The sequence below is a fragment of the Alosa pseudoharengus genome, unplaced genomic scaffold (assembly GCF_046254945.1).
Source record: "Alosa pseudoharengus isolate Yale_2024_CS ecotype anadromous, Long Island Sound unplaced genomic scaffold, YU_APseudo_1.1 YU_APseudo_1.1_scf_9, whole genome shotgun sequence".
NCBI lineage: Eukaryota > Metazoa > Chordata > Actinopteri > Clupeiformes > Clupeidae > Alosa > Alosa pseudoharengus.
In genome coordinates this window covers 28,090,566-28,104,107 of record NW_027468881.1, presented here as the reverse complement: position 1 = coordinate 28,104,107, position 13,542 = coordinate 28,090,566, and the positions used below count along the sequence as shown (strand labels likewise).

Sequence of the window (13,542 nt, the reverse complement as noted above, 5' to 3'; positions counted from 1 at the left end):
AGTCTCGCGATACAAACAGAACCTGCCTAAAGTCCATCGGATTGGTCAGAAGGGACTTGTTGTAAGATGGCGCCCAGAGAGGTGTGTGTGTAAGAAAGAAGAAAACATGCAAATATGTTTATATTTTGAGTAATTGCAATCGACCACGCCACAGAGCAAGACAACAATACTATTTTTGTTCATTTTAACTCGATCGTACACGACAATTGGTGTCTAAAGTGTAAACAGAGGGAGAAGAACAAAACGAAAAGGCCTGGAAACAGAGGTAGGTAGATAACTAGCTATCTGGCAAATTTCAGTTACAGTTATTCTCATGATTTCTGTCGTAAACCAGGGATGTATATCTAGATATGGTTATATGCTTTCATTCAGTGGCACACTAGCAGCCACCATAGAGTTATTGGCATCATGCAAAGTCAGATTAAGCTCACAATGATGAGGAATGCTATTAGTTATCAATCATCACAGCTAACGTTGATGAATGCTGCTGCATCCTACGTTTACTAGCTGGCTTTTGAAGTTCTGTAGTTGCAGGGCAGAGCGTCCGGAGTTGTCGGCCACGAGCCAGAAATGACCAAGCGGAGAGTGTGGACGAGTGCTCTGCTAAATACAAGCGTACTTTCCTGGAACATTTTACGTTGGCTACAGTACCTTCTGGGTCATGTCATTCACGTATATCAGAATGTTCTACCACAGATGTATGCCTGAGCTAGAGCATGGTTTGCCTGAAGATGTCAGGTGTCAAAAGCACATCTGTGTTTAGTGAGTCTTGTTGAACTGAAATGTGGATTTTATATTGATTGCCCAGGTTTGAAAATAAACCCTTAACATTTAAGGAGGTCTGTTGAAAGGTTGCTGCAGTACATAAGACATAAGTTCTTTTTGAGCATGATCAAATTGGTGCTTGCTTTTCCTTATACTTTTCCTGTAGTAGGACAGTCGATGACAATGACAGTGCTTTAATCGCTGGTTAATTGACTTGAATGGAAACATTTGTAAATTACTGTTGGGTAACCCTGGGTACAGCCTCTCGTAGTCGGTGTACGTTCTTTGCAGAGCGATTACCAAGGAAGTTATTGCCGAGAACGCGCTCCTTTACGAGAGGGTCAGTGTCCCCTGCTGTCAGAATATTCGGATGACGAATGCTTCCTGAGGACTGTAAAATTATGTAAAATGAAGGGCCTGCTCTTGTCTTTTCACCCACAACAATCTTCAAACGTCAAAAGTCTGATGTAAACAAGAGACAATGTGGCTTAAATGGAAAATTGAATAATAATGGAATTATTAATTTGAAATGGACAGTAGCTTTATCCAAATGTGTGCATTTAAATAGGGGGAAAAAATCATTTGTTTTGTGACTATTGTATGACCTTGTTTGCACATAACACTTTACATATGTGTACTAGCTTGTGAGACGAACCATTAGTGACAGAAGGGCCGTTTTTTCTACGTGGCTGGCGATACCTCCACTCCAGCAGTAGATTGCACTTTCGCTTCTTCTCTGCACAGTCAGAGCTCACTTATTGATCCAACTTTCTCGGTTTACACATTCTCCTTTCAGACTTTCAATCTATCTCTTCCCCAGGTATGCAGACCCGATTTGAGTTAGAGAGAAACTAGAGAATATAAATCACACTGGCGCATTTAACTATGAGCACATGATGGTGCATTCCAGCATTCCGGATCACCAGTACCCATCCTTGTCCCAGGCCAGCACGGAGTCCACTAATCATTCAGGAAATAGACTGTGGGTGCCATACACCACACTAATTCAAGCCAGATGTTGTATTTTGAAAGCGTACAGTAACCATCTTGGCTTACCGGTATGTCTGTTTCAGAACAATGGATATTAATTTTGATGGCAATGAATAATGCATTACTTAATGCTGAGTGTTAGGCTGTTGTGTGTCAAGTTGCTTTTCTGAGAAAAGAATGGGTGGTTTGCTATGTGTGAGATTATTTCAAACTTAGCATCTTTACTTATTATTTGCATTTGTGTCTGATAGGAATGTGTTGTTTTTCCATGTGTATTTTCTGACCCTGCATCCTTTTGATGATTTCACATTCTGTGTGATCTCACTGACACCTTTTAGACGGTAGTGAAATATGCATCTGTTTTGATTCCATGCTATTTCATTCATACGTGTGTCTGCAGACAGGTGTGCGCTGTTTGGCTAGCCAGCCAGCAGAGGAGGGGCCATGAACAACTCCATGGAGGGCTCGGTGTCGTTCGAGGAGCTGGTGCGTGTGAAGGCGCGCAGTGTCCCCCAGCACCGAATGAAGGAATTCCTGGAGTCTCTGGCCAACAAGGGGCCCGAAGCGCTGCAGGAGTTCGGCCAGCAGGGCGGCGACAACAACACCATGGTGTACCAGCAGGGAGCCAACTGCATCTACACAGACAGCACAGAAGTGGCAGGCTCTCTTCTGGAGCTGGCATGCCCGGTAAGAAAGAGTGAAGAAGGACTAGAAGAACATTGAAAAGGATACTGAATCTCTGTCAAGCAGGGTTGCACGCCAGTAATTGTGACCCTATATGTTAAGATTACAATCTACTTATTTAGAATGGTGGACATGAAAATCAGCACTTGCAGGTGAAATATTACAGTACTACTTTAAAATGTGTGTATACAGTTGCCATTTACAGCCCATGCCATTTAATTGTTACTTTTATAGTGGAAATTGCACAAGTAGATAAATGGAAGAGTTGTCTTTCATTATGATATTGTTGTTGACCGTTTTGGCTCCTCCCCTTGGGTTGATGCAGGTTCAGGTGCAGGTGCAGCAGTCACCGCAGCAGCAGCAGCAGCAGCAGCAGGTGGTGTCCTCGGCGCAGGCCCAGGTCACCCAGGTAACAGCCGCACAGATGTCCCCGCAGCTCACTACAGCCATGCAGCAGGCCAACGAGCAGCAGATCCAAGTCCAGGTGAGCTTGTGCCAGCTGTGATTTTAGATCAGTGGTTAGTGTTATATGAGAGGAAAATCATCCCAATCCGAGTCATTCACAGGCATGAAAACGGGTCAGGGGTGAAAAAGGTGAGAAGTGGGAAATGGCCGTTTCATAGCAAAACAGGCGCGAGTGACATTGTTGTCAATAGTGCATAGCTTCCATGGAGTATGAAGTTGCCTAACTTTGGCTTGGGCCTAAGTGTGAAGGGTACCACTTGCGCTGTTTGGCAACATGCTTCAGCCTGGCCCTCCTCTCCTCCTCAGTAATCTACACAAGTTTTCTTTCTTTCTTTCTTTCTTTGTGCCTGAAGTTATCAGACATTTCTGAAGATTTCATAGGCCTAATGGACACTTCATAGTAGACTATTAGAATAAGTCTGAATATTTGTTGGACCAAACCAGGTAATAAATAAACTTGGGCAGGGTAGACTAGGCCAGTGTTTTTCAACCTTTTTTGTGCCACGGCACACTTTTGACACATAAAATGTCCCACGGCACACTAACATCCTGTGTGAAGAAAAAATAAACATACCATAGCCTATAATTTCAAATAATACACAGATATGGCCTTATTATGGCCATAGGTGACTAGGAGGAGATTTGTAGGTGACTATATCTAATTTAATTGTTGTTATGAACTGGATATGTGATGATTCTGTGAAATACTGGATATGGGGCCCCCGTTGTACAATACCTGCATACCACAAATAGTGCAATCATACAATCAATGAGGGCATGTGGTCATAAATTATTTGATGCAACAATTGCTTTTCTGGACCAGTGAGTGACATTTGGGTAATTTTCTGGGGCACACCTGATGATCTCTCACGGCACACTAGTGTGCCCTGACACAGTGGTTGAAAAACACTGGACTAGGCTTTAATTTGTAAAACTGGTTTGAAATGTTTTAACCTGCAGCTAGGCTACTTACAGATTGTGGCATTGTGCTAGTGTGTCAGGCCACTGAGCGTTTCTTAAAAGACGGCATTACCATGTCAAACACTGTTTTTGTCTCTGAACTTGACAAAACGCACCAGCCCAGTTTAGGAGCATTTAATTCAACTATTTAGTTATTCACATTAGCCTTTGGTATACTGATAAAGTAGCCTATGCCTATTTGCTTCACCATTTGTCGATCTAGATGGCTCAAACTGCACGTATTCTTCATCAAATTAACTCGTTATATCTATATTTCTGTCCAATATCGCTAACTTTAACAACAGCCTATGCTACGTTGCTACACCAATCTCAATGTCTTTTTCTGACAGAAGTTGAACGTTTCAACTAGCCCACCTGTGACATCAATAAGCATCTCTCCTCGCCGGGCTCACATTCCAGCTGACATTTCAGACGCATATATCTGTAGTCACACAGACAGGGAGGCTATTCCAGCGCAAGCGTTCTGTTCGCGTTGCATCCGCGGCAAAATTTAGCTTCCACTGTTTCATAGGCTAAATGCATAGGGGCTGCATTCACATAATCGTTGCTGGATCAGACAAGTTTTTAATTGGTCTCTTGTCTTACAACGCATCAAGATGTGTTCGCGTCTGCGCGTGATTTGTAAACTCAGTTGTAACCCCCCCTACAATATTTTCTCATCGGATCTGTGCGAACCACGTAAGTCCCCTATTTTGGATTCAAAACGGCGAATTTCGCCGAAAGGTGAGGAGTTTTCATGCCTGCATTCATCACATTATCTCCCATTCTCCGTCTGTCCATCAGGTGCAGATTCAGGGTCAGCAGGCTCAGATAGGACAGGTGCTGCAGGTGCCTTCTCCCTCCCAGCAGCAGTTGCAGGGGGTTGCCACAGCAACACAGCTCATCCAGCATGAGATCACAGAGGAGCAGCACCAACAGGTGAGCTCACAACTGAACTGCTTAATATAATGTTAATATACTGCATAACTTACTATGCATGCACACTCAATCACACATACAAGTCAGAATAATAACATTTTGATGCTCTTTGTTTAGAATGTTATTTTGTGCTAAACATAACTGCCAAGCTATTATCCAGAACTGCCTGAGGTTATTTCACATCTCAAATACGCATTGTTATATGGTCTCAACTTTATAGTTCACTCTTCTTTTCCTCCCTTATGTCCACTTCTGCCTTTTCCTCCATCAGATCCAGGCCCAGTTAGTGGCAGCTGTGGCTGGAGGGCAGCAGATCCAGATCCAGACGGTAGGGGCCCTCTCTGATGCTCAGGTCCAGGCTCAGGGCTCTCCACGTGGGGATGCTGACCGGAGGACCCTGGGGGTCCCCAGCACGGCTACGTCAGCCGCTGGGGTTCTCCAGCCGGCCAAGAAGCGCAAGGTGGACTTGCCCATCACTGTCTCGTACGCGTTACCGGGGCAACAGTTGGCCACGGTGCTGGCTATCCCTCAGGGACAGCAGCAAAGCTACGTGTCCCTGCGGCCGGACCTGCTGACTGTGGACAGCACACACCTGTACAGCGCCACTGGCACCATCACCAGCCCTACAGGTACACACGGCTGAGGGCGCACATTAACTAAGGGACAGCTGTGGTGAAATGTACAGCAGTGTAAATTTTAGGTCTGAATTTAGTCAGACTTAAAGGACAAGATCTATACATAAAGATACTTTGATATTAATTTAGGTTATGGCTGTTTGGAGTCACCCAAAATTAGCTAACACCAATTTGTACGTACTTAAAGGAGAATTCCGGTGTGATATTGAGCTAAAGTGTGTTGAAACACCGGAAATCTGGCGCTAGTTAGCCGATGCTACCAACAGTTTTTCGATGGGGGTGCCTCGGGCAGATTCCAAAAATAATTCAGTGGAAATGCATGGATTCCAGTTGCTGCTACTGGATAACCGGAATACAAGCATTTCCACGGAATTATTTTTGGAATCTGGTCCCTTATCATACCTGTTCATTCGTACTCATTGTGACTAAATTCAAGATGGCGGCGAAAGGTAAACTTCATGAAGGTACTGTCTGTCTAAATCGTCTTGTAAATAAACTACCAGTGCTTTTTCAAAGTTCTCAATGTCTCGTTTTAAATGTCAAGGCCCTCGGAAGTCACCAATGAAGTATGGAGCTACTTTGAGCCTCGTAAATGGTGTAAAACCAGGGGGTCAGGATTTGAAGGGTTAGCTTCAGCCACTTAGCATGGCATTTGGCCGCCGACATTTTTTAAAACATGGCGTTACATGGTTGCAACTTCCGGCACCAGTTTTTACATGCTGATTGGTAGATGACAGCTCATGCACGAGTTTAGTGTTGGGCACGAGCGTCTTCGCGCGTCCATGTTGGTTTGCATTTCTGGAAGACGACAAATAAAACAACTAACTACTTGGATTAAGCTACTGATACTTGACTTAATGCCTACATGGTTTAGGCTGTATTACCGGACTTTGTGGTAAATAAAAGAAAAATGTTAATGTTGTCATATTAGGCTATTATTTGCCAAGTAATTACCTTAAAGTAACTGACTATGACCATACACTTTGGCAGATGCATAGCAATGACCTATATCCAATTATTAGCCTACTCATTGCGTTGTGTATGAAGACTATTTTAAAACGCACAGGCTGTAGTTCTGTAGAACGCAACGTCTGGATCATATAACCTGTCTCCCCAAGTGATTTAAAACGAAACAAATGTCAATGACTTATTTCGTTTGCTTTCTTGCAACATTGACATGATTAGGCTATGCATTTGATTTAAATGTTCAGGCTGCCAGTCGAGGCCGAAAAGCCAAATGTCCAACAACAGTTGCAGACTCTATGCCTGCTCGAACCACACCCGAGGGATGTGCGCTTCTATCGGAAGTTTAACTTGCGTTGGCTTCATTTCGTCTGCCTGCAAATGTAGCCTAGGCTTAACAAGCTGCAAATTCACACTGGGTGCAGCAAAAATCCCAGCTATCCACACGTTTCTTACATACCATGTCTACTTAATTAATAGTCATTTTCGTTGGATAGCCTATTGCGTAATAGGCCTACAACCTGTCCAAATATAGTATTTAGGGATCATTATTTGTGAAGCCTAAAGTGACACAATATTGATTCGCATCGTTTATTATCACATATGAACATCACATTAAATAACCTAGGACTTCAGAGACAGGGCAAACTTTACCACCATTCCCAAAATGTTATCCCAACCAATTAAATGAATTTGCGCTTATAACGAGGTGAAGCGCGTTCCCGAACAACTTCTTTTCCTCTGAGGGAATGTCCAATCTTCATCAACGACATACCGTTGTACCTTACGTTGTCTCCGTCTGTAACGTGGAATCTAATAGGCTAATTCTAGCTGGTGCCGGAAACGAACACCCATGAAACGACATTTTCGTAAAGATGGCTGCGGTCAATTTCATGCTTTTTTGGCTGAAGTAGCTAGCCTAGCATGGGCCATTGAAATGAATGGGGGCGGGACTTAGTCACTCTCTCCAGTTATATATAATACCTCCATGTGTAAAACAGTGATTTATTTGCATGGCTAGGCCGATGCCCAAGGCACCCCCATCGAAAAACTGTTGGTAGCATCGGCTAACTAGCGCCAGATTTCTAAGTGCAGGGGACAAGCTGAGATGAGCTATGAGACATACGTTCACACTCGGTATCATGTTTCAACACACTTTAGGTCAATATCATACCGGAATTCTCCTTTAACATGGTTAAGTATAACTCCAGTATAGAGTATTGATTTAGACCAGACCCATAGTCCAGACCATGTCTGCACAATACTACAGTAATTTCCTTTGCATTAGCCACATTGGACAGGACAGTGTTTTATGCAAGCTAAAGAAACGAAACCATATTAATACTATATTAACTGCCCCCGTGTATTAACCTTATAGTTGAATAAATGTAGAAAAATCAAGGTATAAACCACGGCTAATAGTTGGGAAATTACGGTACAGACATCAAACGAGGTCCACAGTTACACACACACAAATATACTTAGACTCCCCTTAGCAGAGCCAAAAGACTTTGTTTGTTTGTTTGGGGGGGGGGCAGACTTATTATTAACACCTTAACAACAAACATGTGGGTGATTCTGACCTGAAGGCAGACTGTTAATCACTTAATAGGCAGACTGGTCATCACTGTTTTATTCTCATATGCACTTACGCCTTTCCCTCTGGGGGGGGGGGGGGGGGTGCATGTGTAAACACACTCAAACTCAAGCCTTACATCTGACTTCCTGGGTGTCCTGTGCCTAGGCGAGACGTGGACCATCCCAGTGTACTCAGCGCCAGCCCAGCAACAGGGCATCACCCACATCGCCATCCCCCAGGACGCCTACGGCACCACCGCCCTCCAGGTAGCCACGTCCGGCGACGACAAGGACAAGCAACTCAAGATGGCCGTGGCCAGCGTCACGGCGGGAGCGGCGCAGATGGCGCCCGTCTCCACGGCGACCGTCTCGGGCATGGTGGCGGGTCAGGAGGAGGCCGTGCAGACGCTGGCCAACACGCTGTTCCCGGCGCAGTTCATGAACGGCAACATCCACATCCCGGTGGCCGTGCAGACGGTGACTGGAGCCTACTCCAACGCCACGCAGTCGCTGCAGATCTGGGACCCGCAGCAGCAGCACATCGTCCAGGCACAGGGCGGAGCGGTTCAGGAGCAACAGCTGCAGGTGGGTAAAGGGCGTTGGGAAAAAGGTAATTTTCTGTTTTTTTTTTTTTTTTTTTTTTACCTGTTGTGTTACAGAGGTTACATGAGAAACCTGTAGATAATTACATTATAAATGAACCTGCAACTAACTATTTTCATATTACTACAGTAGAGTACTAGTACCGGTAACTCATGAAAACAACTTTAAGTTATGTACCACTCATTCATGAAATGTTGGTTGGTGAAACAATCCACGTTTAGTGTTCTTAGCCCACTACATATGATTGAATTTGGTCTTGTGATTAGTCAAGTGCATTGACTGACAGCTCTTGTCCTCCCCCGTCGGGTCAGACTGTGACTGTGTCGGAGGTGGAGGCCCAGTCCCAGGCGCCGCCGGAGATGCTGCTGCCCAACTCCCTGAAGCCCGAGGAAGGGCTGGAGGTGTGGCGGCTCTGGGCCCAGCGCAAGAACGCCGAGCTGGACAAGGAGCAGGCCTCCAAACTAGCACCAATCGGACGTGAGTATGCAAATACACACAATCACAGACACACACACTTATAGTTTATTACTGTGATTCAACTAGTAACATATGACATGTCTGGCTTCTGTTGCCTTAAAGCAGGTTATCTTGAGAAATTCCGTGTGTATGTACACGTACTCCATCAATGTGTGTGTGGTAGTCATTTTGTTTTTGATGACCTGTGTGTGTGTGTGTGTGTAGGCCGGCAGCCCCTGCGGTTCCAGGAGGACCTGGTGTCGAGTGCGGTAGCGGAGCTGAACGTGGCGCTGGCGCTCATGACGGAAGAGGCGCGGGGCCTGGAGGGAGAGAGCTACGAGGCCGACGTGCTCTACTACGTCTTCCTGTGTATACAGAAGGTGAGCCTTGGACACACACTATTTCACATTGCTAATACTGCTGGACTCTATAGTCTCTATAGTGGAATTCATTATCTGTTGTCACAGACGTTCTTCTCTCCTCTGTTGTAGTATCTGTTTGAAAATGGGCGAGTAGATGACGTGTTTTCGGACCCATATTACGCACGCTTCCATCAGTGGCTACACCGGATACTGGAGCCATGGAAACCTAGCATACATCCTCTAAGTAAGAGTCTATGTTGCACGCTCGTACAAAGGTTCTAAGGGGTTTGTCTAAAGCTTTCATGACGTATTTTGGTCTTTCCACTAGAAGTGAAGTTTTCCAAAAGTAATATGATTTTCCACTTTAGATGCCCAGCATTTCAGGAATGCTTTGACTTTTATCCCATTGCCTGTTAAGTGCTATGCAGCAATGGAATTTAGTGGTAGCTGCTTACCACATCACATCATTCTTGAAATTCAGAGAGGGTTGTCCACACTGAGTGTGGATGATGTGAGGTGATGATTTAGTGTGTGTGTGTTTTGTCTTTGCTAGGCTACATTATTCCCAGCCACGTCACAGAGGAGATGCTGTGGGAGTGTAAACAGCTGGGAGCGCACTCCCCCTCCACACTACTCACCACCCTCATGTTCTTCAACACCAAGTAAGACACACACATGCACCTCTTTCCCACTTCAGGGGGTATTCCAAGTATGTGGTTTAGTGACAAACCTGGGTAAGTTAACTCAGAGTAAGTGGTAAACTTCCTACAACAAGAGCCCTATGGCATTGTTTTGTTAGGAGAATGAATCATACAGCTCTTCTATTAGGAGTTTTACCACTTAATTTACCCAGGTTTGTCACTAAACCACATACTTGGAATACTCCCCTGTTCATCTGCTCCATGCATCCACAATCAGATCCATTGACTTTGTCTTTCATAAAGTCATATTAAAATAGCTTTATTGGCATGACATTTATGCTCACAAAAAAATCAGTCAACTATAAAGTTAACGGGAAAGGAACACACAAACATCATCCAACACACATTAAAGGGGATTCCGCATATACATACATAAGATCAAACCATAAAAGGTTCTTCCTTCTCGCTCAGGTATTTCCAGCTGAAGACAGTAGATCAGCACATGAAGGTGGCCTTCTCCAAAGTGCTCCGACACACTAAGAAAAACCCGTCCAACCCTAAAGACAAGAGCACCAGCATCCGCTACCTGAAGGGGGCTGGCCCGCACCATCTGGGACAGAAAGGTCCTTATCAATACTTTTACACACCCTTCAGGGTTGTTTAAGTAAGACTTGAAGCTGATACCTCTTTAACTATATGTATGGAATGTTTTTAAATTATGTTATGAAAATATAGTGAAAAAAATACCCTGACCGTGACTCTTACACCACGGATGTGTTATAGTGTTCCCAACGGGAGTTCTACTTCCCCTTGTATTGCTGGTTGATAATCACAACACACACACACACTCTGTCTGGCTCAGTTTGTTGTAAGGGCAGGCTAGAGGGAGAACAGGGGCCAACCTGACTACTTTACTTTCCCTGCTGAAGTGCTGGGAAGAGTCGACTGAAACTTTTTCTTAATTTTTTTAAGTATATTTTTTGGAGCTTTTTATGCCTTTAATTAGACAGGACAGTGGAGAAAGACAGGAAGTGAGTGGGAGAGAGTGGGATCCGGAAAGGACCACGGGGCGGGAATCGAACCCGGGTCGCCGGCGTACGGTGCGGGTGCACTGGATTTCTGCACTGGATTTCACCAGTTGCGCCATGGCTGGGGCCGAGTCGACTGAAACTTAATTGCTTCCTCCTCTCCTACACAAAGATGATTTTCTGAGTAGCCCAGAGGTTTCTTCAGCCAAATGCTAGAAATCAGACACACACGCACATATTCCGTTACTCAGGCCAGGGAGGGGAACACTGGCAGGCTGTGTTAGAGGGGCTAGTCAGGCATCATGGGATTCTGGTCGACTATCTCCCATATAGGTTACTTTAGTGGTAAACACATCTCAGGAAAACGGTTAACATTAAATATTAACATCAGTTGTATTACCCCCCCCCCCCCCCCCTCTGCCTTGCGTTCTCGCTCTAGTGACTGATGACATGTACGCGGAGCAATCTGAACACCCAGAGAACCCACTGCGCTGTCCGATCAAGCTCTATGACTTCTACCTCTTCAAGTGGTAAGCCCTCACACATACAAACACATCCTCTTGAAATCCAGTGCACATCCTAAGCACACAAGCTCTATGACTTCTACCTCTTCAAGTGGTAAGCCCTCACACATACAAACACATCCTCTTGAAATCCAGTGCACATCCTAAGCACACAATATATAACTAGCAATGCAGTGGACACTTCAAGAACACTCATTCTTGGCATTCTCAGTTTGTATGTTTTTGATCCCCAGCAGTTACTAAATCAGTGACCAAAGTGTGTGTTGTGTTGTGTTGTGTGTGAGTGACTCACTGGTGGATTTGCAAAAAAGTGCATATACAAAAATTGTGTTTGGCACAATTGCTAGATATGATTGGATTTCAAGCGCACAAACGGCTTTTGGCTGTTCTGACCCAGCTTATGTTCTGTGTTCCACATCAGTCCTCAGAGTGCGAAGGGACGGAACGACACGTTCTACCTGACCCCCGAGCCCGTAGTGGCTCCCAACAGCCCCATCTGGTACTCGGCACAGCCCATCCCTCGCCAGCAGGTGGAGCAGATGCTGGCCCGGATCCTCGTCGTGCGTGAGATCCAGGAAGCCGTCGCCATGACTGCAACCACCATCCAGTAGGGCCTGTTGGGAGGAAGGGAGAGACGGACCAGCGTGACCTCGATCAGCTGTCTCCCTCACTGTGTGTGTGTGTGTATCTGTCTGTCTGTCTCACCCTATCTCTCTATTTTGTCTGTTCAACTTGTCTCTGTCTGTTTCTTTAAAGTCTTCTGTATTCTCTTCTCACTCTACGCCTTCCTGTTTGCTGCTTTCTCCGTGTTTTCAGACAAACTCTTTGCCAAAAGACTGTATTTGACTGCAGAAACATATGGTGGAAGAGTGGCCTTTCTCATTTTCATGTGCCACTATACTGTTTCTCTTTTTAAAATGTTGTCATTTTTATTACTTTGACATTTTGTACGACTCCTTTGCCTTGTGACCACTGCGCTGACACTAACCACATATACGCTCAGCTGGATTTGGTCGTGCTTGGAATACCCACCCGCGCGCGCGATCTGTATTTTTTACTGTGCTCGTATTTATTTTTTTACACCCATCTGGTAATCACATCTCCACTCTGTCTCTCCTATTTGAAATGGATGTACAGCTGTAGCCTTGTGCTGCATTAGCTAGTTTGCAGAAGTGTATACAAATACTGAAAAAGTGGATGCAAGTGTATACAAACACATACACACACACTTGGGTTCGTTTCATGACACGGCTGCTGGGAAGCAAGAACTTTTTTTTTATCTCCAGATGCCATGGGACAGACTGGATGATTGCCATGGACACGGCACCTTTCCCCTCTTGGTGTAGTTTAATTTTGATTGTAATGAACGGTAGAATGAACACTATGGGCTATTGCTGCCTGCCACCTCCCTTGGAGAACCATGTGAACCTCAACGCCTCCAATATGGATAGTGACTCCACAAAGGCTGCTTTTTGGTGAAGAGGCCACTAGGGGGAGCTCTAGCACATAAGCAAAGTGCAACAGGAGGAAGGAAATGACACAGCTAGTGTCTTCAAAATGAAGATACTAACACACACACTAAAACACACACACTGATAAAGCCTAAACCATGGACTATGTACACACACCACCTCTGCCATTCACCCCTTTGGACTCTTAAGCGGGGGACTGTACTGTATCATCATTTGTGTATCATACATGATTACCGTAATTATACATTATAAAAACCGCCTGTTCAGATTTACATGTCATCTGTTTGTGTTTTTTTAAACCCAGACATTGTGTCTCTATAGGCTTCTAGAGACGACCACAACATTGCAGGAAGCTACAGAATCTTCTGGTTATCAGGCACATTTATCTGGTTATTGGGCAGCCATGGCCTACTGGTTAGCACTAGTTCACTAATTCACGGATTGGGATAAATGCTGACCAAATTTCCCTCACGGGAT

General features: G+C 44.9%; 1 protein-coding gene across 3 annotated transcripts; it reads left to right on the top strand.

The window, feature by feature from the left end:
- The first annotated feature begins 73 nt into the window (after positions 1–73).
- On the top strand, positions 74–12,630 carry LOC143114390 (transcriptional regulator QRICH1-like). 3 transcript variants are annotated; one of them, XM_076275967.1, is made up of 13 exons: positions 74–265; positions 2,160–2,442; positions 2,765–2,923; positions 4,669–4,803; positions 5,075–5,432; positions 8,146–8,564; positions 8,894–9,059; positions 9,264–9,418; positions 9,530–9,644; positions 9,954–10,062; positions 10,513–10,664; positions 11,509–11,599; positions 12,015–12,630. In XM_076275967.1, exons 2-13 carry the CDS (start codon positions 2,200–2,202, stop codon positions 12,202–12,204), a joined length of 2,292 nt encoding a protein of 763 aa, XP_076132082.1. In that variant the 5' UTR covers positions 74–265; positions 2,160–2,199; the 3' UTR covers positions 12,205–12,630. The 3 variants fall into 3 exon arrangements, with proteins under 3 accessions (XP_076132082.1, XP_076132081.1, XP_076132083.1); XM_076275966.1 differs by having other exon boundaries at positions 2,156–2,442; XM_076275968.1 differs by lacking the exon at positions 12,015–12,630 and having other exon boundaries at positions 2,156–2,442; positions 10,513–10,705; positions 11,509–11,566.
- The last annotated feature ends 912 nt before the right edge of the window (positions 12,631–13,542 follow it).

Bases quoted from the DNA above. Each gene is read 5' to 3' on its own strand.
- LOC143114390 (XM_076275967.1), top strand. From the start codon at position 2,200: ATGAACAACTCCATGGAGGGCTCGGTGTCGTTCGAGGAGCTGGTGCGT. The intron at 5,433-8,145 runs GTACACACGGCT...TCCTGTGCCTAG, and splicing joins CACCATCACCAGCCCTACAG to GCGAGACGTGGACCATCCCA. The intron at 10,665-11,508 runs GTCCTTATCAAT...TTCTCGCTCTAG, and splicing joins GCACCATCTGGGACAGAAAG to TGACTGATGACATGTACGCG.